This window comes from Panthera pardus, unplaced genomic scaffold (assembly GCF_024362965.1).
Source record: "Panthera pardus isolate Hobbes unplaced genomic scaffold, ASM2436296v1 HiC_scaffold_13, whole genome shotgun sequence".
In the NCBI taxonomy this organism is placed as follows: Eukaryota; Metazoa; Chordata; class Mammalia; order Carnivora; family Felidae; genus Panthera; species Panthera pardus.
In genome coordinates, this window is record NW_026526688.1 from 74,284,952 (window position 1) to 74,311,806 (window position 26,855).

General features: G+C 42.9%; 1 protein-coding gene and 1 pseudogene across 12 annotated transcripts in view; one reads left to right on the plus strand and one right to left on the minus strand.

Moving 5' to 3' along the window:
- The window catches only part of TRIM2 (tripartite motif containing 2), a 160,872-nt gene that overhangs the window by 53,638 nt on the left and 80,379 nt on the right, over positions 1-26,855 (minus strand). For 6 of the 12 annotated variants that reach the window (XR_002077800.2, XM_019441248.2, XM_019441239.2 and 3 more), the window contains exon 2: positions 3,145-3,329. Coding sequence is in view for 10 of the 12 variants with exons in the window: in XM_019441239.2 (XP_019296784.1) it covers positions 3,145-3,329 (185 nt within the window). In the remaining 2 variants the exon portion in view is untranslated. Of the gene's footprint in view, positions 1-3,144; positions 3,330-13,055; positions 13,307-26,855 lie in introns of those variants that run through there. The other 6 variants (XM_053901181.1, XM_019441238.2, XM_053901182.1 and 3 more) reach the window with 4 other exon arrangements.
- Positions 6,262-6,360, plus strand: LOC128776785 (U6 spliceosomal RNA; annotated as a pseudogene).

Sequence of the window (26,855 nt, forward strand, 5' to 3'; positions counted from 1 at the left end):
GCACCAGAACCTAAGTTCTATATAACTACTCTACATAATGTTTCCCTGTTGCTCTGCCAAACGAAATTCGAAAACTTCTGATTTCGTCTCATTCCCCATATTATGTAGATAAGGAAAATGCCATCAAGGAGGTTAATGGACTTTCCTATGTCACAGAAGTACCTAGCACTGAATCAATACCAGAAACAGAATAGCTTTTGCTAAGGTCACCGAGGGCATCCAAATCCAGACAATAGACATTTTTCACTCCTATCCTTCCCAGTACCACTCATTAAATGTGACCGCTGCCTCCCACCTCTCCTTTTTTGAAACTTTATCTTCTCTTGCTTGTGACAGCACACTCACTTGGTCCTCCTTCTCCTTCTGTCTGCTCTTGGTTTTCTACTGGCCAGTCCAGACTCTGTCATTAGCACCCCTCTCTCCGTGGGACATCATATCCATGTGCAGGGCTATAAACACAACACTCCCACATTTCTATTCCTTCCACAAACGTCTCCTCTGAGCCCCTAATCTCTACACCAACTGCTTTCTTGGCATCTCCTCTTAGATGTCGCACAAGCTCTAAGACTCAACATGTCCAAAACCAAAGCTATGTTCTTTCCCCAAACTGGGTCCTCTTTCCATCTCAACAAACAGCACCTCCATCCATTCATCTAGGAATGATGGAGCCATGCTGAAAACAGTAACTGTCCTTCATATTCCATATCCAACCCATCACCAAAGGCTGGAAATTCCTAAATACCTTCCAACATTTCCAGTTCTCATCATCTGCTTTACACCAGCCTTTCTTGGGTTTCTGCAGTGGCTCTATGCACTGTCACCCACCCTTGTATCCTCTGTCCTCTAATATTCTCCATGTTGCGACCACTGTGACCTTCTCAAAACCCATTCCATGCGTTCCACAGGGACTTGCTGTGGTAGGCTCTGGAAAATCTCTACCACCGGCCATTAGATGGAGGAACAGAAGTAGACTGGGTGAGACCCAACTGAGAGGGCGTGAGGCAGACCCAGGACAGCCCAAAACTGTTGCTTCTCACCTGTCAGAGCACGTAAATGGGAGCCAAACAACGCACTGCCTGGGAACTGAACACGGGGAATAGGAGGCTCTGCCAGGCTCAGACTGAGTGCCTCTCAGTGTTGTATATGAAGAGGCCAACTGCTGCAAATCAAATAATGATCTTACCATGTGAGCCCAGAGACACAGGGACAATTAGCTGGTATTCATGTTTTAGCTAGATTCATTGAGTGAGGGGGGGAAGTCACTCTCCATTTAGTCATTTTGGACTATAAATTACAAAATGCACCAAAGTGTAAAATAAATAAAGTGAAAAGTGCTAGTGCCCTATATACCACTACTAAAACAAACAGAAACTCTACACACACACACACACACACACACACACACACACACACCAAAAGAACCCCCTAAAAAGCAACAAAAAAACCACAACGGCCAGTAACAAATCCACCTTCTCTGTCTATCCATCACCAGCATGGATATGGTTATTCTGTTGCACCTGAGATCTTACAAAGTAAATCAACTTTAACAAATGTATATTTAAAAATGGATGGTAAATATAATTAGCACTGATTTGAAGCCATTGGAAACACCACTTCCTATTCTATAACAAGAATTAAAGCATTTTAATTATGTATATTTAATAATAATAGAAAATATATTTAACACAATGCTATAAAACATAATTGCTATATTTATTTTTAAGAAAAAAAAATATAACCTTACTAGGGAAATACTTAAATTAGGACACAGATAAACTAATTACTAACAAACTTTATCTGCTTAATTGCTTATGTGCTAAGTTAAACGAGAAAGTAAAGATGTATTTTGATAACTGATTAACTCAATGGAAAAAACTAAGAAGGATAAAGAAATGTGTTTTCATAGATAGCAAATTACATGTTCAGGTAATTTATAATTATTTCATACACATAGTTTTTTTCTTCATCTGCAACATCTATGTTCAAATGTGCCATTAGTATGTGTCTTCTGAAGTATCTTTTTTAAAAAAATTTTTCATGTTTATTTATTTTTAAGAGCAAGAGAGACAGAGCGTGAGCAGGGAAGGGGCAGAGAGAGAGGGAGACACAGAATCTGAAGCAGGCTCCAAGCTCTGAGCTGTCAGCACAGAGCCTGACGCAGTGTTCGAACTCACAGAATGTGAGATCATGACCTGAGCCGAAGTTGGACGCTCAACCGACTGAGCCACCGAGGTGCCCCACTTCTGAAGTATCTTTGAGAGGAAGCTCTCCCTTTTAACTAAGGTATTTTACCTCTTGTGTTTGTTGTATGGGAGAAGATAATAGATTTAAAAAATTTGTTTTAATGTTTGTTTATTTTTGAGAGAGAGAAAGGCAGAATGTGGGCAGGAGAGGGGCAGAGAGAGAGAGGGAGACACAGAACCCGAAGCAGGCTCCAGGCTCTGAGTTGTCAGCACAGAGCCCGATGTGGGGCTTGAACCCACAAACCACGAGATCGTGACCTGAGCCAAAATCAGACGCTCAACCAACTGAGCCACCCAGGTGCCCCATAATAGATTTTTAATTGGCCCTCACCAAAGATACTGTATGAAGGAACTGTGGTTGGCAAAAATTGACGAAAAACAAGGGAGAAATTAAAACATTTTTTAAATCCTAAAATATTTAATGTTCTATGTCCTGTGGGAATGAATCAGTAGCTACTAGATTGCTTTCTCTCACTTGTAGTTATTTAAAATAGAGTAAATTAGGGGCGCCTGGGTGGCTCAGTCGGTTGGGCGTCCGACTTCGGCTCAGGTCATGATCTCACTGTTTGTGAGTTCGAGCCCCACGTTGGTCTCTGTGCTGACAGCTCAGAGCCTGGAGCCTGCTTTCGATTCTGTGTCTCCCTCTCTCTCTGCTCCTCCCCTGCTCATGCTCTGTCTCTCTCTGTCTCAAAAATAAATAAAAACATTAAAAAATTTTTAAAAAAATAATAAAATAGAGTAAATTATTGGCAACTCATGATTATGTTTCTAGATATCTATCATAAGCACAAAAGAGTTATTGTCTCCCATAGGTAACTGGACAATTCCGGAAAGAACCCCTTGGTAAGCTAGAGGAGATCAGTCTGTGAAACTCTCTTCTCTGAGCACAAAGGAGGCTTACCTCTCGCAGAAAGTGTGCAGACAGGGGAGAACCTTGGGATTCTTGTACCGTTCCAGGCATATACTGCAAATCAGAAACTGCTTGTCAATCTGGCGCACCACAGGACTTGGGATGTTGGTGGCTTCACTGGCCATCCTAGACCACTGACATGGGAGGCCGGCTGTCTTTGACCCTGCACGCTGCTGCTGTCAGACAGGAAAAATATATAATAACTTGTAAGTGCAAATCAATCATTGGTTCATTCACTACAGACACCGTGTTATGAATACAGGTAGAATTCCATGCCAGTGACCTCAAAATGACCATAACCAACCCTCAATGCTGGATGAGGCATACAGTGAAATGCCTGTTTATTTTGTAAATCAATAAAATGATCACATGTTCACCATGCAAACAAAACAAATTAGAAGACGTATGTTGCACAAAGAGGCATGCCTGCTGGCTTTGCAAGCAAGGGTAACTGAGGGGCCAAATACTTATACAGCTCTGCCTGTTCATGCCTTCATTTATGACTCTATTTGATTCTATACCTACAGTCTTATAAAAGTATAATCTATATCAAATAGAACAGTCTTACTAAGATAAAATGGTTTCCCAACTATTGTACTTGAAGGGGATCAAAATGTCACTCCAAAATGTGCCATCTTGGCATAAGGATTATTTTGAGCTGGAGGCACTTGAGAAACAGCAGACACGGTAAGGCAGCTGGTGGTTGGCGAGGGGCATTCTGTCCTCTCCCCCCTGCTTAAAAGCAGGGCATCGATTTCCCATTTTCAAAGGAAATTTTCATTTGTAAAGGTGCCCCACTCTCCCATACCAAAAAGAGGAGACTCTTAATTATCACCAGAGATAGCATGGGAGAGGAGTCTACATAACAAATCTTACTCAACAGCCCTTATGGACCATACATTTCCTGGTCACTTTCCTACAATTTACTGTCCCTAAACCTCCTTTTCCTTTATCTAGCCATTTCTCCACCATTTGTCATCCTTTGTTAAAACAGTATATAAGCCCCCAGGTCCAACTGCCTCTCTGGGTTTTCATTTCTTTTCTGTGAAGCTCCCATGCATGTAAAATTAAAAATATTAAATTAATAAACTTAGAATATTATATATTATGTTGGAAAAATAAACTACCAGTAAAATGTGTACAGCCTTTTCTCTTGATAATCTGTCTTTTGTCAGTTTAATTTGCAGTCTTCAGGAACAGAATTGAAGTGTGTTGAGAAACAGTTTTCCCTCCCCTACATACTGTTAACATGCAAGGATGGAATAATTAGAACTTGTTTAAAATTTTTTAAATATTTATTTATTTTTGAGAGAGAGAGAGAGAGAGAGAGAAAGAACATGAGTGGGAAAAGGGGCAGAGAAAGAGGGAGACACAAAATCCGAGTTAGGCTCCAAGCTGTCAGCACACAGCCCAACGTGGAGCTCAAACTCACCGCCTATGAGATCACGACCTGAGCTGAAGTCGGACGTTTAACCGACTGAGCCACCCAGGTGCTCCAGAATAATTAGAACTTTTTATTAAGACCTTTGTATGTGGTTCAGAGTGTTCTCTTCAGAACTAAAGGTTTATAGATTGTATGCTAAAATGTATTTGCCACAGAGCAGGGACAAAGGCAGATAATTCCTAACATTTTAAGAAATGTCTGTTGGTATTCATGTGTGGGAATCTGAGGGACCTGGTGAAATTAATTAGTTCAGAGAAGGTTTCAAAATGTCAGGAATCGTGCCAGAAAAAGAGAATTAGAAGAGGGCAAGAGAGAAAAATGCAGAGGGCCTCCAAGGGAGGGTAAAATTACAACATAAAACACAGCTTCATTTACCACCTTGAAGAACATCTGGCTTCTATTCCAAAAGGGTAAACCAAGGTTAAGCTAAAATTCACTTCTTAATTTTCTAAATATTTGGTAAGGTGTCTACAGCCCCCCAATTCCCAACAGAAACACTCTTTACAAAAAAAATTTGTTAATTTTCAATATGACCCTAGGCAGGAAGTAATATTATTCTCATTCCACAGATTTTTGAAAACCTTGGCTCAGTTAAGAAGTTTGTCAGAATGCAAAACCCATAGCCTGTTCACTCCTTAAACCACCACATCTCCCTTGACCGTGTGCTTTAAGAAGGCTGTATGTACTATAAAAGCTTGGTTTATATATAATATTTTAACTTGGCCTGGGACCTGTGTTTGAAGCTGGGAAATACCATATTTACAGAATCAACAATTCTACACTTTTTAATAGAAATTCTTTTCAAACATGAATGATAGTTCTTCTCTCTCCCCACCAGTTCACCACATTTTTAAAAAGTATGTCAACTTGTAATAAGAAAATTCTATCGGGGAACCTGGGTGGTTCAGTAGATGGAGCATCTGACTCTTGAACTCAACTCAGATCATGACCTCACAGTCTGTGAGATTGAGCCCCAAGTCGGGTTCTGCGCTCTCTCCATCTCTCTCTCTCTCTCTCTCCCCCTCACCTGCATGTGTGTGCTGTCTCTCAAAATAAATACATAAACATTTTAAAAATTCTACTAGTTATACATAATTGAGTATAGTTACATATAGGACACACCCATATCCCAACTCTATACTTTCTAGATAAGCTCATTAAAGAGCATGATTCATAAACAGACAGAACATTGTGAAAGAACCTACTATACACGAGTGTCACATTTGAACAGAACTCGCTGCATTAGTTAAAACAGCGTGAGTGCGACATATCTAATTAGCCAGCACTATCTGCTCTCTCTTTCCTAGAATGTCTCCCTAAAGAACTAGAGTAGAGAATGATATTCATTGATTGGATTAAATGTGGCTCATCTCTCAGGAGCTCAAAGTATTGGCACATCATCTGCTTTTCTTAACCACATCCCCATGACATCAGAAAAGGGAAGGAATGGACTTGTCTGTCTTTAAGATAAGGAAACCAAAGCCGAGGGTTTAAATGACTTGCTCAAGGTCACCCAGTAAAATCAGTGAATCAGAAAGCTCAGATTTCAAGTCTTCTGCTTTATCTGATACCTAATCTTAAACAAGATTAACACTTTGTGTGTGTGTGTCTGTGTGTGTGTGTGTGTGTGTGTGTGTGTGTGTGTGTGTGATAAAAATTATGGAGTGCTCACTTCAGCAGCACTAAAATTGAAATGATACAGAAGATTGGCCCAGCCCCTGAGCAAGGATGACACAAAAATTCATGATGTGTTCCATATATATACATTTTCAATTATATCTAAGGGGCACCTGGGTGGCTCAGTTGATGAGCATATGACTCTTGATTTTGGCTCAGGTCATTTTGGCTGAGACCCCTGATCTCAGGGTCGTGGGATCCAGTCCCGCATCAGGGCTCCAAGTTGAGTACAGAGCCTGCTTAAGATTCTCCCTCTCTGTCTCTCTCTCTCCCCCTCCCCCTCTGCCACTCTCCCCTGCTCACACTCTTTCTCTATCTCTAATACAAACAAATAACTTTTTAAAAAATTATATTGAACTTTTCAGTTAAAATAAGTTAAAAATAATTTTAATTTGAATAGCTTTTGAAAAATTTCATATCCCCCTTTGAAATAATCAGTCATGCTGAGTATTGAAAAAAGTACAGAGAAAACATCGCATTGATTTCACTCTTTTTTTTTTTTTTTTTTTTAACCTTAGAGTTTTAGGGTTTGGGCAAGGAGAAACCATTTGTTTTAATCAAATGGTATGATTTGAATAAATGAAATTTCTTGAGCTCACATCATTATGTTCTGATGCTGAAATGAAAATATTTCACTCTAATTTTATGATAATTATTGAAGTGGGTGGGAGTAAGTCTTTGTTAGTATTGTTAATTTATATGGTAAATTAAGTTGACTCATTAACACTAATTTAAAAGCATGACAATATTACAGATCTGTCACAAGTGACCTGTTGAAGACATCTGGATTTTTAGGACTCTCAGAATCAACACAAAAGGCTTCCAAGCCCCAAAGATCCCCAAACCGAGACTTTGCCAGGGTAATGATCATTCCCTGAATATAACTGGATACCCACAATAGAAAGACAATTTGACTACTCCTAAAGGGATAAAGTACCGAGAAAAATGGAGGCACAGAATGTGCTAACAAGCACCACAGGAAGCTTTCCATCAGTCTGAATATGCCGTGAGGAACATACATAAAATGTATACAGCCTTTAAAGTGTCCGGGCACTACCACAGTTTCTGGTTGCTTTGATTAGAAGAGCAATAAATACTTATTTAGATTCTCGGCTGTTCTCCTTTCTCCATCTTGGTTTCTGAAGTGTCAGAGATCCTTCTTACTCACATGACCAGCAGAAATAAGCACATGATAGTGAAAGAGATCAGCATATAGAACTACTCTTCTCCTGGAGATCTGCAAAACCAATTTCTGGACAGGAGCGCCTACAAGCATGCATGGAATGGGCTTTGTCTCTGAAGGAACCCGAATCCTCTTGGATGCAGGAACTAGCACTCTACATACCGACAAAAGGCCAACACAGAGGAAATGACAGAGAAGGGATGGCAAGAAGAGCCATTTTTTAAAAAAAATTTTTAGCTTATTTATTTATTTTGAGAGAGCAAGTGGGGGAGGGGCAGAGAGAGAGAAAGAGAGAGAATCCCAAACAGGCTCCAGTACAGAGCCCAACTTGGGGCTCAATCTCATGAACCATGAGATCATGACCTGAGCCAAAATCAAGAGTTGGGCTCTTAACTGACCGAGCCACCCAGGCGCTCTAAGAAGGGCCATTTTAAAACTACATAAATAGCCAACATTAGGGTGCTGTTGACATTAACTACCTATGAGAGCTCTCGCTATGTGGGGAGACTGGCTGAGGCTCCTTGTCAGTGGAAAACCAACAGCAATACTGCTTACAAGAGGGGTTTGGTTCTCCTCTCTACCTCTCTGTTCAATAGCACCTTCTCAATCTGACCATTCTGGTTAAAATTGAAACTTGCCCCCCAGCCCCCAGCACTTGCTATCTCCCGTCCTTGCTCTCTGTCTCTGTTGCAACGGTCACTTTCTGATATAGTATGTAATGTGTTTATCTTGCATATTGTCTCCTCCCCACCTCTCTAGGATGTAAGATTCACGAAGGCAAGGATTGCAGCAGCTAGAACTGTGCCTCGTACATGATAGACACTCATTATTTCTTTCACTGAACTGAGCAAATAAAGTATAACATGGGAATGGACTCAGTCCCAGTAGCAGAAAAAAGCGGCACCGGCTGACTTAGTACACAATAAACAGCATGGTTGTCATCAGTCATGTGAATGTTTTCATTTGACATCAGACATTACCTGCCTTCCCACGTGATCGTCTAATCTTTAGCAACACAAGCCGTCAGCCAGAGGGTAAATATTCAGTGACATACTTAAACACACTCACAAAGGCGGAACGGGAATTGAGAACTACTGAGGACACATGTGCGTGGAAATACAAAGTCTAAGAAAGTTGACACAAAAATTCCTCATTAGTGGGGCGTGCCCACTAAACAGCTTTTGTAACAACAATGCAATACGCATGTAACAAAATCCTTGCAAACCCCCCATCCTAGCATTTCTTCCCTCACGTCACCTCTGGTATTTTTCCTGGCTCACGTCCTCAAATCCCCTAGAACTTGGTGGAAATGACAACCAAGTGGAAAAGAAGAACTTGAGAGGAGAAGAAACAAAAGGAAAATGCCTGGGTCCACAATTCTAGGGTTGAGACCACAATTCCCACCCCAGAGTATACCATTTAGATCAGATAATTATCCAAACTTTTTATTGCTGACACCAGAGGGGGAAGAGCAGGAAGGGAGGGTAGAAAACAAAAGACAAATTGAAAGCACTCTGCTTGAGAAGGGGAGAGAGTTGGGGGAAAACTTGTTGGCTAGGCTAGGAAACACCGTTGGGAAACAGGTCAAGATTCCTTTGGAAAATAAAATTTTAACATGTGATTTGTGGGTAAGAGTCAGCATATTTGATTATATACCATCCTAAAGGCACTAGATTCCACTTCTGTTTAATTTTATGGCATTCCTGGGTTACTGCTTCTCTTTGTGGCCACTTAGCTGGATTAATTTATTAGTATGGTTACATTTTTACTGCCAATGACAACGACGCAGACAGGCTAAAATCAGCTTCCCAGGGTGCCTGCGTGGCTCAGTCGGTTAAGTGGTTGACATCAGCTCAGGTGATCTCACGGTTTGTGAGTTCAAGCCCCACATCCGGCTCTCTGCTTCAGCCTGGGAGAGCCTGCTTCAGATCCTCTGTCTCCCTCTCTCTCCCTGCCCCTCCCTCTCCCTCTCTCAAAAATAAATAACATTTTAAAAACAGAAAGTAGTAAATTCTGAATTATTAAAAAATAAAAATAAAAAATAAAACCAGCTTCCCAAGAAGTCAAATTTTTTTCTGGCGTGTTTACAGAAAGAAAATCTCGAACTATTAGGATTATCTATAACTCACAATGTTCTATCTTTTACCTGCCAGGACAGATGGTACCTAGAGCTCAAGGCACAGGTTAAGACATGACTAAAGAAACAAAGTATTTTTAGTTTTTAAAATTTATGAGCATATTTTTATTCACCTGCAACTGAATTTGCATTGTTACAGAGGACTTAACTAGAAGAAAGAAAAGAGGACAATCTTCAGTGAAATTAAAACAGGGTGACCTATTTCCAGATAAATCAAGCCTCCCAAATAGGCCATTTTGTAAATTAGAAGGCCAGATGCAATATCTTTTCTGATAGTACATGCATGAGCGCGTGTGTTTGGGGGTGAGTGGGTGTGTATTCCAGAAGCCATTCACTTTAAGTTCTCTCTGCAGGCAAGGATGTGCCCAAGCTTTCCAAAGGTTCTTATCATTTTCAGGGTCCAATGTATGACAGCTTCCCAAGGTTGCTGGGTTTTACCACACGGAAATTGATTTATGTCAAGCCCCCAACTCATCTTTAGAATATTTATGCCTATTTCCTCTACCTCTTAGTATAGATAACTATTTGTCTTTGCCTTCTTCATAGACATCCTCACCTTTTACAATGTAATTAAGTCAGTTCTTAAGATTTGCTTTGGGTTTTCTAAGGTACAGAAAGCTGGGTCTGTGTGATCGAGTGTTAAGTGGTCAGGCTGATTAACATTCATCCACAGTGCCCTGGGACAGTCAGGATGAGTGGGGTTTCCTCTCCCCACATCCATCACCTTGCCAAGACTCTTTCCTTGCTTTCCTTTGGGACTATAAGGAGGTTGCATATTCTGGGACCACAAAAAAGACAGAGGAAGGCCAAGGCCCTAAGCTCTGGAAATTGGGCAAGGTTAGCAAGAAGGGGGAGGAGAAATTTATTCTACATCAGAACTTCAAAAGACATAGGCCTGTGTAACAGCAAATCCCCTTTTGTCCCTGGTGGATAGGAAGTACGTTATTTAATTCTGTTGCTGATTAGAATAAATGTGTACCTTAATAAGTTTTCAAGAAGAATAATGAAAAGCACTTAATGGAGGAACGGAGGTGACTGAGAACATGAAGGCAGAAGAGGGTAAAGTAAAAGAGGGTAGAAAGACTAGCACGCAGAAAGCAGTAATGAAGGTTCCTTCCAAGGTGCTGTTTGAATAATTACACTGGGCTCATTTTTTCCCTCAGTATCTGGTTTAACCTAAACCTTCAAATTCTAGGAGGAAACCTGATCTGTTCATTTCAGACAACCTGCACAATAATAATGTTCAGAGAACTCTAATAGCCAACCCCATTATAGGACAAATTCTACTCTGACACTCAAATCCTTACATAAGTAATAAAGGGCACAGATGGCATCAGACATTTTCAAAAAAACAATTACAGGTGTGTGCAAATTATAATTATGCCGTAATTAGAAGTAATTCAGTCACATTTTTTAAAGAAAAAAAACCTATGAGAGTAAATAATTTGGCAGCAAATTTTTTAAAGTGTAAAAGTATTTCTCCTCCATACATTTCAATAATACATACAAATGTCTTGTTAAAGTCCTAGTTTTATCAGAGAGATGATAAAAAAAGCACAAGGGAGTCTTAAAAATTAAGCTTAGGTTAAATTTTTAAAAATTGCTACACATTTAGAATTTCTTCGACTTAAAGATAGATACAAGAAAGTCATAACTTTGGAGTAATTAATGTCTCCAAATATTCAAATGAAGGACGTTTTCAATTTTTAGTAAGACAAAGAATGAGTGTTTTTGCTTATTTCACAAGCAAAAAAATCCACGAAGCTTTTTTAATATAAGTAAAAAAAAAAAAAAGTCATCTCAGGATTATAATATTAACTCTGGTGAAAAATATGTATAGATTTTATTCTCCATTTTTAAAATATATGGAATATATATCCTGGATTCCTATTTCTCCAAACAGGCACATTGTATCAGAGAACATTTGTACATTCAGTCCTATTTTAATCTTTCCAATGCAAATCACTTGGGTCTTTCTAGGAGAAAACTGGAAAGAAACACTTAGAGGTTTAGGATAGGCCACGACTCAACGTCTCTGTAACAAAAAGCTGCTTTCTCATACCACAGCACACATGAAACTTCTCATTGTGTGCTTGCTCTCTCGGGAGGGGCGTGCATTATTTAACATTAACAGACGGTTAGGACCGGGGCTGCTGAAGCGTCTGCCTGAAAATAATGAAAGACACCAGAAAATAGGTTCACGCTAAGCAGAACTGAATCCTAATACTTAAGAAATCAATTGAAGAATCTGGACAAACAAATGGCTCTCCTTACATATTCTAATCTAAAAAAATAACAAAAACCTCTAACAATTATTCACGAAGAATAAAACTGCAGTAATACGATCTAAGCCAAAGAAACAAACTAATAATTTTTAAAATGCTTCATTCTGAATCCAGATCTGCTCCTTAAAGCAATGATATTGAATCTATCTTAAGACAGATACCATTTTACCTTTTGGTTCAGAAATCCGCTTATTAATATTTAGTATTTAGCTTAAAATAAATAGCCTTCCTACTTGCTTTCCTATCCTCCCAAAATAAGGAATAATGAAAGGGTGGGGCACACTAGTAGAGAAAGCTGTCAGAATAATCGTAGCCACTGTTTCAGGAAGCAAATCTAAGGTCCAACCCAAGGATTTTTTTTTCCCCCCTGTGTAAAGCTACCATTGAACTCCACCCAGATTTGAGTCTACTTCAAAGGCAGGCCAAAAAAAAAAGAAAAGAAAAGAAAAAAAAGCCCAAATCATTTTCTGCATATTTGCTGATTATCAATGGCATTTAGAATTCAGAGGGTCGAATCATGCATTATGAATGAATGGGTTTCCAATGGTAACTGGGAACTCAACCCCAGGGTTCTCCAACAGAGGACCGAGTGGGGGAAGGGTTGAATGGTTCATTCTCCTCCACCCTGGGGTATGGAGGAAGGAATCCAGCAACTTAAATACTTCATCCCCATCTTCGCACCCAACAGAGAAATGCTGGGAGGGAAATATTTTATTTAAAATAAGCTGAATACACATTAAAATTGAGGACTAGTAAAGATAAAAATCTAGTCAGATCACATTAGGAACTTGATAAGAAAGAAAATCTTGCATGACTCCCTATTCTGGTTAATTTGGTGCCTTTGTTTAAGCAAAGAATGGGTCTCCCTCTATCTGATAGTTACAGAGCATGCAGCATCACCAAGAGAGAGAAGGGAGAAAAAAAGAAAAAGAAAAAAAGAAAAAGCCAGAGCAGAGAGAGAGCAGGAGAAATCAGCTATCCACCTGGCATAATACTCAGCAATCAGAACATTTAGGACCTACCCATTTCTGCAGACAGACTAATCAACGAGGCAAAGAATTAAATCCTCCCAAGCCTGTCGCTGCAGCTCCGCGGCAATCCAAAAGAACAATGCACATTCTGCTAACCTCCCAAGTTTGGAAGCACCATGCAAAGAAACTGGTTAAAATTCCCTACCATGCAGTGCAGCCATCATCAGAAGCCCAGCATATCTTCTGCTCTATGTAGTGATGTGCCAGTTCATGAACAGAACAGAGAAGAAAAATGGAGGAAAAGAGAGAAGGCTCAGGAAAGTCGGCAGGAATGTTTCTGGGTCATTAACAAGTGGGAGACCCCTTTCGGTATTCAAACCAATCAATCTTTATCTTACAGGACATCTTTTTCTCACTCAGCGTCTGTTGAAAAGACTGCAGCAAACCAAGCAAGGGATTATGGGATAGGGATGCAGCAGCGAGCTGCAATGAGATTCGCGGGTGGCTTGCTTTCCCCTCTGAGTCAGCAGTCAGCTGTTTCCACGCGCTCGTGCAGGGCCGCGGAGGTCCCTCGCCGGAATGTGGCCGCGCGGCTAACCCGGGGAGAGCCCCCGGCGCACGTCTCCCGGCGCCACGCAGCCCGGACAGGCACCGAGTTACAAATCGGAAAGGGGTGTGCTGATAAGCAAAAGGGGGATGCGGTGAGAATAGATCCTAGAAGGAAAACTAGGTATACGATGCCTCAGTTCAAATTTAGAGGAGTGTTTTCGGTGGGTGTGAGAGCATACAGTCACTTCCTTTCGTTAGGGAAAACATACTGTTTCCTTAGATTTTAAGTAGCTTGAAACACAAAGGTAAACTTATAAATATGCAAAACAGCCGAGTTAAACAAGCATCAACTAACTTTTCCCCTCTTGGTATCTACCCAGAAAAGGGTCTATAAAACACAGTCCCTCCAAGTCAAATAATGCAAATGCCTTTCCTCTGCTTTTTGTGGTCCTAATCATTCAGACAAAAATCATGTAGTATATGTATTTGCTTCAGGGGTGAACAGAGCCTGCTGTTTTTCTGATGATGGGAACGTTTTCAGTTAAGGGTTGAGAAACTTGGCAAACCTTGCACACCTATATACCTTGATTTCCTATTAGACGACTAAACTTTTTTTTAGTTTTCATTAACATAAAAATGATCAAGTAGCCATAGAAAAACAATTAGATCCTATGACAAATAATACTTTAGAATTAAAAAAAATTACATATCATAACAGAATTTACAATCATTCCCTTTTCTACAGCAGGGGGGGCAGGGAACCATACTGCATTATATTCTTTGCTTAGTTACTAGTTTAAAAGTGGACATGAGGGGTGCCTGGGTGGCTCAGTTGATTAAGCGTCTGACTTCAACTCAGGTCACGATTGTGGTTCGTGAGTTAGAGCCCCGCGTCGGGCTCTGTGCAGACAGCTCAGAGCCTGGAGCCTGCTTTGGATTCTGTGTCTCCCTCTCTCTGCCCTTTCCTTGCTCACGCTCTATAGCACTCTCTATTTCTCTCTCTCTCTCTCTCTAAAAAATAAATAAACATTAAAAAAATTTTAAATTGGACATGAAACCTTTTATTTAAATAAAGTTGTTAATTCACACATTTGATTACATTAATATTCATCACATCCTTTCCATGCAGTCAGGCATTGCATTGAGCCCTGTCATGGGGCACTCAGCTCTACAGAGCAGTGATGATTACCATAAAAGGTGTGGGTGAGTGAGTGTCAGTATCCAGTGACACAGACCCCCAGACATGCCAATTTTGTTTGCCATGCTATTTCAGGTGGTACACAATTCTCAAAAGCCCAGGTTAACACCCTACTTTAGAAGTTGTTTTTTTTTTAATGGCTTTATTGAGATATTCACATACCATATAATTCATACATTTAACTGTACAATTAACTGTATAATTCATACATTTAAACTGTACAAGTCAATGGCTTTTAGTATATTCACAGATGTGGGCAACCAACAGCACAGCCAGTTGTAGAACATTTTCATCATCTCCAAAAGAAACCCTGTGCCCTTTAGCTATCACCCTCTACCTTCCCACCCCCCACAGTCTTAAGCAACCATTAATATACTCTCTGTCTCTATAGATTTCCCTCTATAGATTCTGGTCATGAATGGAATCATATAATATGTGGTCTTAGGTATCTGGCCTTTTTCACTCAGCATAATGTTTTCAGTGTTTATCCATACTATAGCATGTGACAGTATTCTGTTCCTTCTTATGGTAAAAAAACATTTCATCGTATGGATATAGCATGTTTTATTTATCCATCTGTCAGTTGATGGTCACTTGGGTTGTTTCCACTTTTTGGCTGTTATGAATAATGCTGCTATAAACATTCCCGTACAGGTGTTTGGGTGGACATATGTTCTGGTTTAGAAGTTTAATCTAATTAGAACCAACCCCTAAAACTACAGGCAGGCTACCCCCACTCCATTTTACCATGTCATCTTCCTAAGACAGTCCCTCACAAAGGAGCCCGACTTGGTGCTGCTGCTGGCCTGTCTGAAGCCAAATGCATTGAATGCTGACTTCTCTTGCAGCACATCCTCCTGGCCTCTCTCCTTTTCCTCCACTCAACCCAAACTCTGGGGCATACAACTGGAGACTGAGTCTCTCTTCTCAGAAGATAGTGGGAAAGTGGGAGAGATCCTTAGTCTTCTGGCTGGGGTTGCAGTCACTGAAGGTTCACTTACTCATTCGATCATTCATTCCAATGAATACTCATTGAATGTCTAGTGTGCGCCAGGCACTGAGTAGGCATGAGGATACAGAGAAAAATGTAACTGTTTCTCAGCCCTCAGGAAGATTGAAATCTAGTGTGGAAGACTGATTAATAAGCAGGCAATTGCAACACGGAGTGGTAGGTGCTTTGACAGCAGAGGGAGTGGAGGGCTCTGGTTGCCCACAGCAGGGACAGGCTGGGGCAGGGAGGCATGGGTTACATTACAGGCATAGAACACAGCACAGGCAAAGGCTTGGAGGCAAGAGATGGCTCACAGGAATTGAGAGTGGTAGTTTAGTGTGGCTAGAGCCTCGGGTGAAGGTAGAATAAATGAGGGTCATGTATGTTTTTGATGTTTTACCTGGAATTGGGAATATCTCTTTCTTGGAAACAGCATTCCTTGGGACAGGTGGGTTTCTGAATAGCTTCATCACCATGATTTAAGTACTGTATGGGTGAATGGGTTTGGAGGACCCAGTCTGCAGCCTAACAGACTATAATGTTGTTTATTATAGGAAAACACAGCCTCATTTTTAGTGCATGTCTTGGCAAATGAATACAACCCTTTACAAGCTGGGCCTTGTGTTACCACGGGATAGGTTAGCAGGCCACAGCAGCTCCTCCTTGGCACTCCCTGGCAAGCAACAGGTAGATAGATGGTGGTGGTAGTGGCTGTTGGTATGTAGTGGCTCAGCTCCTTTCTGAGTTATATTGAGGCGTCACACAACTACACCGTAAGGCTTCGAGAGCAGAGAAGCACCTCAACTCTTTGGGATGGAGACGGCTGCACACCTCACTGACTTCTTAGAGGCATCTTGCCCCTCCTCACTGTTTTCCTCCAGTTGAATAGACATTAGTGAGTTAACTGTCATCAGCCAACTTGGGATGTACACTAAGGAAGTATACAGACAGTGCCTATAAAAAGAACAGATACGTGCTAACTAAACTTGGGTTTGGCAAGATTCTGGGAGACAGAGATCCAAAATTTACTGACCATGTATTACGTGCCAAGCTCAATCCAAAGCCCTTCATATATGGTCTACCTATCTCTGATCAAGGAAATTTTCCTAGAAAGTAAACTCCTTAGGATGACATATAAAGCCATTCATGATGTGGCCTCTGCCTTCCTCGTTTTTCTCCACCTGTCCTCCCCAGTCGTACTCTAATTCTTAAGACATGCCACCATGCATTTTTTAGCAGTGGCTCTCAACTAGGAAATGATACCCGCCCCCCCCCCCCCCCCCCCCCCCCGCCCATGAAGTGGTGGGGTATGCATTTGGAAATGTGAAGAGGCATTTTTGGCTGTCATATTGATTGTGTGCTTGGGGAGTAGGCAGGTACTACTGACAGTGCCTGGGGGCAGGGATGCCAAACATTTTCCAATACCTGGGAAAATTTCATACGAGTACATTTATATTTATCCTCTAACATTACCAATAGCACTCGTTATAGAAACACTAATCTCTAGGCTCACATTCCATTTGTTCTGCTGGGAATGTTATTATCCTCTCCTGACTCCTTCCTCTGTTTAACTCCTTCGAATTCTTCATAACTCAGTAAAGACACTACCTATTTTAAGAAGGATTCGCTGACTCCTCCTCCAATCCCAACCCCTCCCACCCCCCCCCCCCCCCCGCTCTAGATTGGGTGTCACCCCTATGTGCTCCATAGCATTCTTTGCTGAAAACTGTTGATGGCTCCGTATTTTACCTCCAACTCCCCAGCCCCTAGTGCAGTGCCTATCACACAGTAGGTGCCCAATGAGTAGATGTAGAATGACAAAAGTCCTTCCAGAAATGAATGAGTAACATAACATGATATAAAGGTAAATGTTCATCTCTGAATTGAAAAATAGTTGGAGCATTAGGGAGAGACAATTCTTCATATCTGATTGATGGTTTATAGTTTAGAAAGCACCTTCATAATACATTTTCTCTTTGGTCTGCAGTGAAATCTAGAAACAGAGCAGGCATCATTATTATAGTGGAAATCTAGAAACAGAGCAGGCATCATTATTAGAGTGGAAACTGAGATTCAGAAAGGTTACGTGACGAGGCCAGGGTGTTGCAGCAATTGTGTCGTAGAGGTGACCTGGACTTCAGCAGGCTCAAGCTCCCTCCAAAGACTCTCAGGGAAGATCCTTCCTTGTGTCTCCCAGTTTCTAGTAGTCCCAGGTGTTCCTTGGCTTATAGGGGCATCACTCCAGCCTCTACTGCCATTGTCACATGTCTGTCTTCTCCCTGTGCATCTCTGGGTCTTTACATGGAGTTTCCCTCTCTGTGTCTCTCTTTTTTCTTCTTAGAGGACCCCCACCCACATAAAGTATGACCTCATCTCAACGTGACTACATCTGCAAAGTCTCTATTTCCAAGGTCATGGTCACAGGTACAGGGTTAGGGACTTCGGCCTATCTTTCTGAGAGACACAATTAAACCCACACCTACCATGGGTAAAAAGTTAACATGAGGCCTGGGCTAAGGCAGGCCTGCCTGAGAATGACCTGGCTTGCCCACAGCAGCGTTCCTCTGAAAACACTACAGTTAAGAAAAATGGGGAATGTTATGTGTGCTTCATCTGTGGTGTGTACCAGTAAGACTGTGGGGTGGCTACATAAGTAGGATGGCAGAAAAGATTGGTAGGGAAAAGGGGCTCTGACTGCTGTGTGTCGTAACCCCCACACACCTTGGGTCTCCTCCCTGGTACATACCTTAAGTGGGTAAGGGGGCAGAGGAAGCTGCTGGGTCGCCAGTGGGATAAAGGTGCCGTATCTCCTGCTGTATATTTTGTGTCAATGTTTCCTAACCATAAATTCAGATTAAAACTATTTGTGCCTTGTGAGTCTGACTGGCAGCTGGAACCCACAACCACAGCTGTGCTGCTGGCCTACCCAGTCTGAGTTCCTTGTCATTGATCTTCCCAAGCCCCTTCACAGCCCGAAGATGTCCTTTATGGAGAAGCCTGAAGCGAAACACAAGGCCCTGCCATGCACTGATACAACAAACTTCCCAGCGCCACACTACCCCTTATTCTTTGTCTTGCTCTGACTCTAGCAAAAACTAAAAGCAAAAAGAAGCAAACAAAACACTTGCTCTGCCATTGTCCGGCCTGGATAATTCAAAGTTGCCTCTAGCTGTCCTGAGCATGCCTGAAAGATAACCTCCCAGTCTTCACTGGATTCCTAATTACATTAATGTCCACACTGATGAGCACATCAGTATCAAGTGTTGTTTTTCCCTCCAGCGGAGTTTCATGATCACACTTTTCATTTTGACAATTAAATTCAAGGCGGTGCCAAGTTCCTGCGTGCTTCGGTGGTTTACCATGTTTAATTAATCAGTGCAGTGGCTCGGACTGGCAGGTTGGGATTGAGTTAGAGTCGGGGATTCTGTACTGCAAACGTCCCTCGGTGACTGAGCCGGCTGAGGCCCGGCCGGCCGGGACCTGAGCCGCGCGGGGCAGAGCCCAGATGACCGCGCGGGGCGCCCGCCGGTGGCTGACGTGGGGGCGCCGCTACTCATGCCCCGGTAGGCGCTTTCTCCCTTCTTCCATCGCTTCCTCTCTGTCCCTTAAAATGGATTGTGTGCAAACCAGCATGTAGTGCCCAGGGAACCTGAGATATGCTTCTATCTGTTGACCAGATGATGCCACGTCTAGGCCTCTATTTCAAGGTAACAATCGCAGACACCGGCCTGTCTCAGACGGCCCGGGCTTCCCAGACCGGGCGGAGCCCCGCGAGCATTCTCCGCACCCTCGCCGCCGCCCGCTGTGGTCTCTACGGCAACAGGCTCCACCCCCAGGGCGCCGAGCCCCGCCCCCGCCGAAGAAAGGCCGTCGGCCTTCTCCACCCAGGAGTCCGCAGCTCTGCTTGCATTATGAATCTCTCTTTTTTCCCTTCTCTGTAGGTTTCCTTTTCTAACCTTACTTCTCACCGGGGAACAGGACCACTCTGTGAAAACAACTGATTCAAGTGCTGCCGATGGGAGAGCCGAGGGAGGGGAGTCGAGCCTGCAATAAAAGCTGGGAGCTGCGGGGATCGCCCTGGCCTGACTCCTCCCCGCAGCAGTGTGGGTGCTCCAACTGTGGCCGGTCCCATTTCCTGGGACTGTGGCTCTCCGGCCTTCCAGCCCTCTTGCGCTAATGTGACCTTGGTGCTACGGAGTTAGATGGGACTCTCTCCTGTTGACACACCTGCCTTTATGAGGACTTCTAGAGCTCAGTGCTTTAACTCGGAGGGTGATACTAAAGTAGGAGCCTGGGCGCCCTGGCGGAGAGAGGTAATCTGAGGATAGAGGAGCTTGACATCACCGGCAGAAGGCTGCCTCCCCCACTCATGTAATCAGGAGAGAGTATTTTTCTAAGCAGTGTGCGTGGCACGACGCCACACCGGTCACATATCCGGATATTAGAATCCAACTACCACGATGCTGTAATTAAGGCACACAGGCCCTGGAGAGGCATCTGTATTTGCTCTATGTTCGGGTTGCTCACTGCCTCCGTAAGCTTATTTGTAAAGTATCATCTCAGAAAGCTGTCCTGGTGGTTAAATGGTATAGTATCCAAGTGTCTTAGCACTGCGCTTAACACGCAGCAGTCTCAAGTACTATAATCAGAAGCTGTGTGGTGCAGTATAGAGTATGGACCCTAGTGTCGAGGTGGGTGTGAATCCTGGCTCTGACTTACGACTCTGAGTAAGTAACTTAACATCTCTGTGCCTCCATTTCTTCACCATATAATGGGCACAGTAACCTACTTCAGAGTGTAATCATGATGATTAAATGGTTTAGTCTATTAAGAGAACCTACCACAGTGCCCAATACATAATAACAGTCAATACATGTATTACTATGGTTGTAGCACTAGTAGATTTGCCACTACTAGAGTTATAGGTTCTTTTAGGAATCACTAATGATTTACTTTTGTCTTCCTAGAGCCTGGCTCATGGAGGGGTTCGGTAAACATTTATTTTTTGGATGAATGAATAAACTAATTAATATCCTACTCCCCATTAATTCTTTTCCTCTGCCAAATAAAATAAAATCAACACATGAGAGTGGGCAGAGTCATGCAAAGTCAGAAAAGATGTATCTATACACTGTTATCACACTTGGCTGGACCCAGCCTGCCTAGGCCTTCTTACCCACTTAGTGCCAGTTGAGTCCTAGCTGGGTTGACACAGTTGAGTAAGAGGCTGGAGCGCTACTTTGTTGCTCTTGGTGAGTCCTCACTCCAACTCCTAATCCCAGGCCTGCAGGGAAGGTAGAGAGTCTCTGCTCAAACCCCCCTGTTCCTCATTCTTATGAGAAACAAGGTCTGCTATTGTGTGCTGCTTATCTGCCAGTGGAAGTGACTTCTCACTGGCCATCTTGCCTTTAGAGTCAGCAGCCTTCTTGGAAAGATAGGACAAGAAACGATTCCTTATGGCACCTTTCCAGATTCAAAGTTTTTCCCTTTGAGGCAAATTGTCATTTCTGGACCCGAGACTGGGAAGCCGTGCTTTCATGTCCTCCCCTGAATGGACATGCTCTAAAGCAAATACTGACTTACCTAGCTCTGTACCTCAAGGGTTGGCAGTATGTCCAGGCTGGGTGCCAGAAGCCACCATGCCACCAGAGGCAAGGGGAACAGGGGCAGAAGACTAGCAACCAGGCCCCGGACAGCAGAGGGGGTATGTACATGGGTCAGGTCGGGCCTGCCAGACCCAGGGTGTTCCAACCTGTGAGCCCTGGTATGCAGCGAGCCACCTTGGTGCCAAGTGGAGCCATCCATGGGCAGGGGGCTAATGCTGGGAGCATCCTGACTCTTCCTAGATAATGTCTTTCCTCTTCCTGTCTCTCTCCTCCCCCCCACCCCCCATTTCTCCTGCTCTTTCTCTATTCCCTACCTACTTTGTTCAACAAGCTTTTAATTTAGCTTCTACTATGTGCTGGGCACTGCATGGCATTAGGTCACTATCTTTAAGGAACTTGTGCACTCTCATAAGAAAGACATAAACATATGGGGCGCCTGGGTGGCTCAGTCGGTTAGGCGGCCAACTTCAGCTCAGGTCATGATCTCGTGGTCCGTGAGTTCAAGCCCCACATCGGGCTCTGTGCTGACAGCTCAGAGCCTGGAGCCTGTTTCAGATTCTGTGTCTCCCTCTCTCTGACCCTCCCCCATTCATGCTCTGTTTCTCTCTGTCTCAAAAATAAATAAACGTTAAAAAAAAATTATAAAAAAAGAAAGACATAAACAGAAATCTCAAATAATGAATTAACGACAACAAAAAAAAATTGATCTCAAACAATTTTGATCTGTGGCCTCCACCTCAGACCCGCCAAGGATGCTCATGGGTGTTGCTCCCAACTGGGATGGCGTTCTGTGGTGGGTGATATTTGGGCTCTAGAATCAGACAAATGTGGGTAAAAATCCCAGCTCTGGATCTGGGGTAAATTACACAACTTTTTCCTCATCTGTAAAATAGCAGTAAGAGTTACACATCATAGAGTTGTTATGAGGATTAAATCAGACAATGCCTGGAAGCTGCTTATCACCGTGCCTAGCTCCTAAGAGTCAACTATTGTTGTTCTAATTATTCAAGCCCAGTGGTCAGCAAACTTTTTCTGTACATGGCCCAATAGTAAACATTTTAGATTAGTGGGCCATACAGCATCTGTCACAATTGCTCAACAATATTGTTATATGAAAGCAGCCACAGACACTATATGAAGGAATGTAGCTGTAATCCAATAAAACTGCATTTGGAAACACATATTGGGGCGCCTGGGTGGCTCAGTCGGTTGGGCGACTGACTTCGGCTCAGGTTATGATTTCGCGGTTTGTGGGTTCAAGCCCCACATCAGGCTCTCTGCTGACAGCTCAGAGCCTGGAGCCTGCTTCGGATTCTGTGTCTCCCTCTCTCTCTGCCCCTCCCCGACTCACGCTCTGTCTCTCTCTCAAAAATAAAATAAACAAAAAATAAAAAAAAAGAAATAACATAAATTTTACATAAATTTCACATGTAATAGAATATTATTTTTCTTTTGATTCCCGCCCCCCCAAGCATTTAAAAATGCAGAAACTGTTCTCAATTAACAGGCTGTACAAAAGCAGGCAGTGGGCTGGATTTGAGACGCAGGCCACAGTTTGCCCACCCTGATCAAACCTAATGAAATGGCTGGCACTTCCTTTTATGGACTTTGTTTCAAAGGAAATGGGTCGATAATACCCTAATTCAGATTCTGAACATGAAGACACAAGCCCAACTAACTTTAAGAAGTTTACAAACTAACCCAAGAACAGCAAAAATCTCATAAAAGAAAAATAATAACTGCAATTTATTTGTGCATGAACTAAGATAATTATCTGATACCTACAATATCTACAATTTATTTGTGCACAAGAAATGGAAAAGACAATCATTTCCATAGATGTTCGATCACCCTGTGTTCTATAGATGGAGGCAAGCTGTTCCCACAGGGGCAAGAATTGGTTGTGTGCGTACCTCACTTGTCAATGCCATGCATGAAGAAATCCAGGTGTAAGAAACATCCTGGAAGGTCACAACATCCCTGCATTTTATACCCAGAGGAAGAGAAAAGACACAATGTATAGTGAGTGAAGGCCAGGGAAATTTTAGGAGGGCAGGAGGAAACTGCAGGAAAACAGGCCAAGTCCAACCACTGTGGAAATCACATTGCAAATGATTTAGTTGTAAAACAGTCAAATACCCCAAATAATGCCATGTAATTCCCAATGTCTTCTTTCCTTGCCTCCTCTCCCACCTTCTAACTATCCACGAATGGAAATAGGTTTGCTTTACTTTCCACGCGAGCCAGGAAGATCATTACTCTCCAGTTCGTATCAAATTCCTCCCAGGCCAGAAGTTCTTTCTCTAATGCTATAAGAAGGCCATATTCCAGATACATTGCAATTAATAATTAAACTTATTTCCCTTGACTCAAAGGAAATGCACAGGCTTTCTTACAAAGCTATTCCAAAAATCAAACCTGCTCTTGTACATCTTTTTAAAAACTATGTGTTATACCTGTCTTGCTATCATTACCAGATAAAGAATCCGCTAATGCAAACTGATTGCAGTGTTGAGCAGTCCACAAGGCCAGAAGTCCTAAGGATGCCCTCTAACTGGGTGGGGATTCTCCTCTGGAAAGAATATAGTCCAGGCACAGATGTATGTCTAGTTTGAGTCCTAGAGAATCTGCTGGCTTCCTACAGGATTGTCTCTGTTTTAATTGCTATCTGCTGTAGAAAGAAAGCAGAACTTTTTTAGAAAAGAAAAAATGAGGAGCTGGGATCTGGCAAGGGACCTTGGCTGGGATATACCCAACTGCACCCAATGTTCCTTTCCTACCCATCAAGAAACACGAGCCTAAGTTCAAAGAACCTGGTACTGTCTTTCATCTGTACCCTGGAGTGGCACTGGTACTCCCTAAAGGGATAGAAGCTACCCCTCTGTCATATAGATCTTCAGTCTCAGAGCAACAACTTGAATCAAGAGCATAAAGGCCATCGGAGCACCTGGCTGGCTCAGTCAGTTAAGCGTCAAATTCTTGATTTCGGCTCAGGTGGTGAGTTCGAGCCCCATGTTGGGCTCTATGCTGACAGTGTGGAGTCTGCTTGGGATTCTGTTTCTCCTCTCTCTGCCTCTCTCTCAAAAATAAATAAATAAATGATATATATATATATATATATATATATATATATATATATATATATATATCTTTAAAGAGCATAAAGGCCATCACTTTCTAACCCCATGGGAGGCTTAGTTCACTACCCCAGACCCCAGCCTGGCTCCTAATCTACTTCCGTTCTTGCTCTCGCAGAGCCTTTCCAGCTGTGACTGGAAGAGGAAGGCACAAGACTCCCATCTTTCATACAATCTGAGGTATTTAAAGTTGTAAAGAACCATACAGATGATACAGTCTCGTGGTTTTAAAGCCACAAAATACTTTCTCTAAAAAATTGGTCTTGGTCCTGGTCCTGGGGGCCCTGCCAACATGCTCACCTCTCACTTTGCTGCCCTCCCCACCCCCCTCCAGCATCCTCCCATGCATCTCTTCAGAACCCCTGGAACTCTGTGGTCATACCCAGTCTGATCACCACCTTACAGACAAAGAAACAAGTCTGTGGAGGTGATGTGACTCCCCCCAAAGCCATACAACCAGCAGGTGGCAAAGGCTGATGCAGACTCAGGCCTGACTCTGAGTGAGCCCCTCTCTCCATCTGCCCCACTGCCCTCTCTTCACAAGCAGGCCTGGTGAGCTGGAAGTCTTTGCAGGCGGTGTGGGGTTCATTATGACTACATTAGTTCTGTGAGACTGTTCTATAGAAAGGACTGGAAATTCAAGCACAGGTCTTGCTAGATGAGAATAGAACACTATACGAGAAATAACAAACAGCCCTCATACCACAGCTGGTCTGCTTGAAGAGTTAATGGGTTAGAGTATATGAATTCGCAAAACCCGGCAGTCAAAAGGCAGAAATTCCCAAGATAGCAGAGAAACAGGAACCCACCACAAAGCAGGCGACTACTAAAAGGTTAAGACTCCCCGTCATCCTCACGGCAAAGGGCAGGGAAAAAATAAACCACGACATCCTGTTAGAGGGGGATTCACAGAGAAGGCAGACTCCAGGGAATAGAAAGAAAAAGAAAGATACAAGACATAATAGACCAAGAGTATTTACGAACTTCGCATAGTTAAGAAGCTGCATATCTTCAGAATGACCTTGACGATAAAACTCTGACACCAAAATAAACACAGAAGACTGGAGGTCATTAGCATTTGCACCAACTGCATATGAAGCACATCAATCCAGTCAAATCTGAGAGTGGGGTAAAGTGATAAAAGCATAGACCAGCGATGCTGGCATCAGATGGCCAGTGCCTTCAGGCCCTTCTCTTTCCTGTTCCCTGATGGGCCTTGGTAGAATTTCCATTCTATTTTTAAAAAGCTATTAACACACGTTTGTTTGCTCCCAGAAATGGAAATGGAAGAACCCAGCCTTAATTTAGACTTGCCCGTAAAGCTTATTCATTATAAAACCAGGTTTTATTTCTTTTTGTCTATTTGTTCTAATAGGGCTTTCTTGCAGCATTCTGGGACCTTTATCCAGCCTTCCTGTGCCCTCTGGATCCTGCTCTTGCCTCCATCCTTCTTCTCTCTCCACTATTTCTGGCTTTTCAAGAATCAATCAGCCCATTACCTTAAGTGCAAATTCTGAGATCTCACCTCCAGAAAGAGAAGCTGCCTCTTGTTAGTAAATGGCAAAATTCCTGGGTCTTCATGAGAAAGGTCCAACTTTCAGGGTACTCCGTGCCTCCCCCTCCCCCGGCGGGTCCCGCTGCAAGGCTGCTCCTGTTCCCTTAGCTCTCTGCCCAAATGCCACCTCCTCTCTGAGACTTTCCCTGTCCCTCCCATCCTACATGGGTTTTCCCCTTTGTACTTACCACTGCAGGGTATTCGAATCCTTCATGACAATTGTTACAGTTTGTAATGACATATCTATCTGCTTGCTTGGTTGGAGCTCCTTCCCCACCAACCTGTAAACTCCACAGGGACAGGGTCATACCCCAGTGATGGCACAACATGTATGCAGTCTTGGCGCATGGCTTCCTACAGCGTGTTAGGAAGAATGACTGAGTGTCAAGACTGCCCGGACATTTCCCAGGGCTGTGTAGCCAACACTCCTCCAGAGAACACAATGGCCAGGTCCTCATGCAACACACCTTCAACACTTCAGCTAAAGATACCTTTGAGCTGTATTTGCAGAGGGAATCTGTTAGGAAAATGGTGTGCAAAAGCATTTCAATCTAAAATGGAAGTGGAGTATATGAAACGGAGAATCTCATGCTTGTGCCCTCAGAAGAAAAGAACTTAGGAACAGAGGGACGGATTTCCTGCTAATGCTTGCGTTACAGAAGACCAAGTCTCATCTCCTGACCAATGAACATCTGCCCAGAGTCTCTCCCCATCCTCAAGCCACTGAATTTACTGCTTGGACTCTGGATGGATTCTGCAACCCCCCGCCCCCACCCTGTGCTCCATAAACAGACCCATAAAGTGGGTCCATAAATACAACCCACTCCGAACCCTCAACAGACTGGCCTGTAGTTTCTACAGCCTGTGTTTCCCGAATTTCTGGTCATTTGAGCTTCCCTTGGTTTACCTCTTTATTTAGACTGACAGGTAAGCAAGATTATCAGGACAGCGTAACCTGTCTAAGGGTTA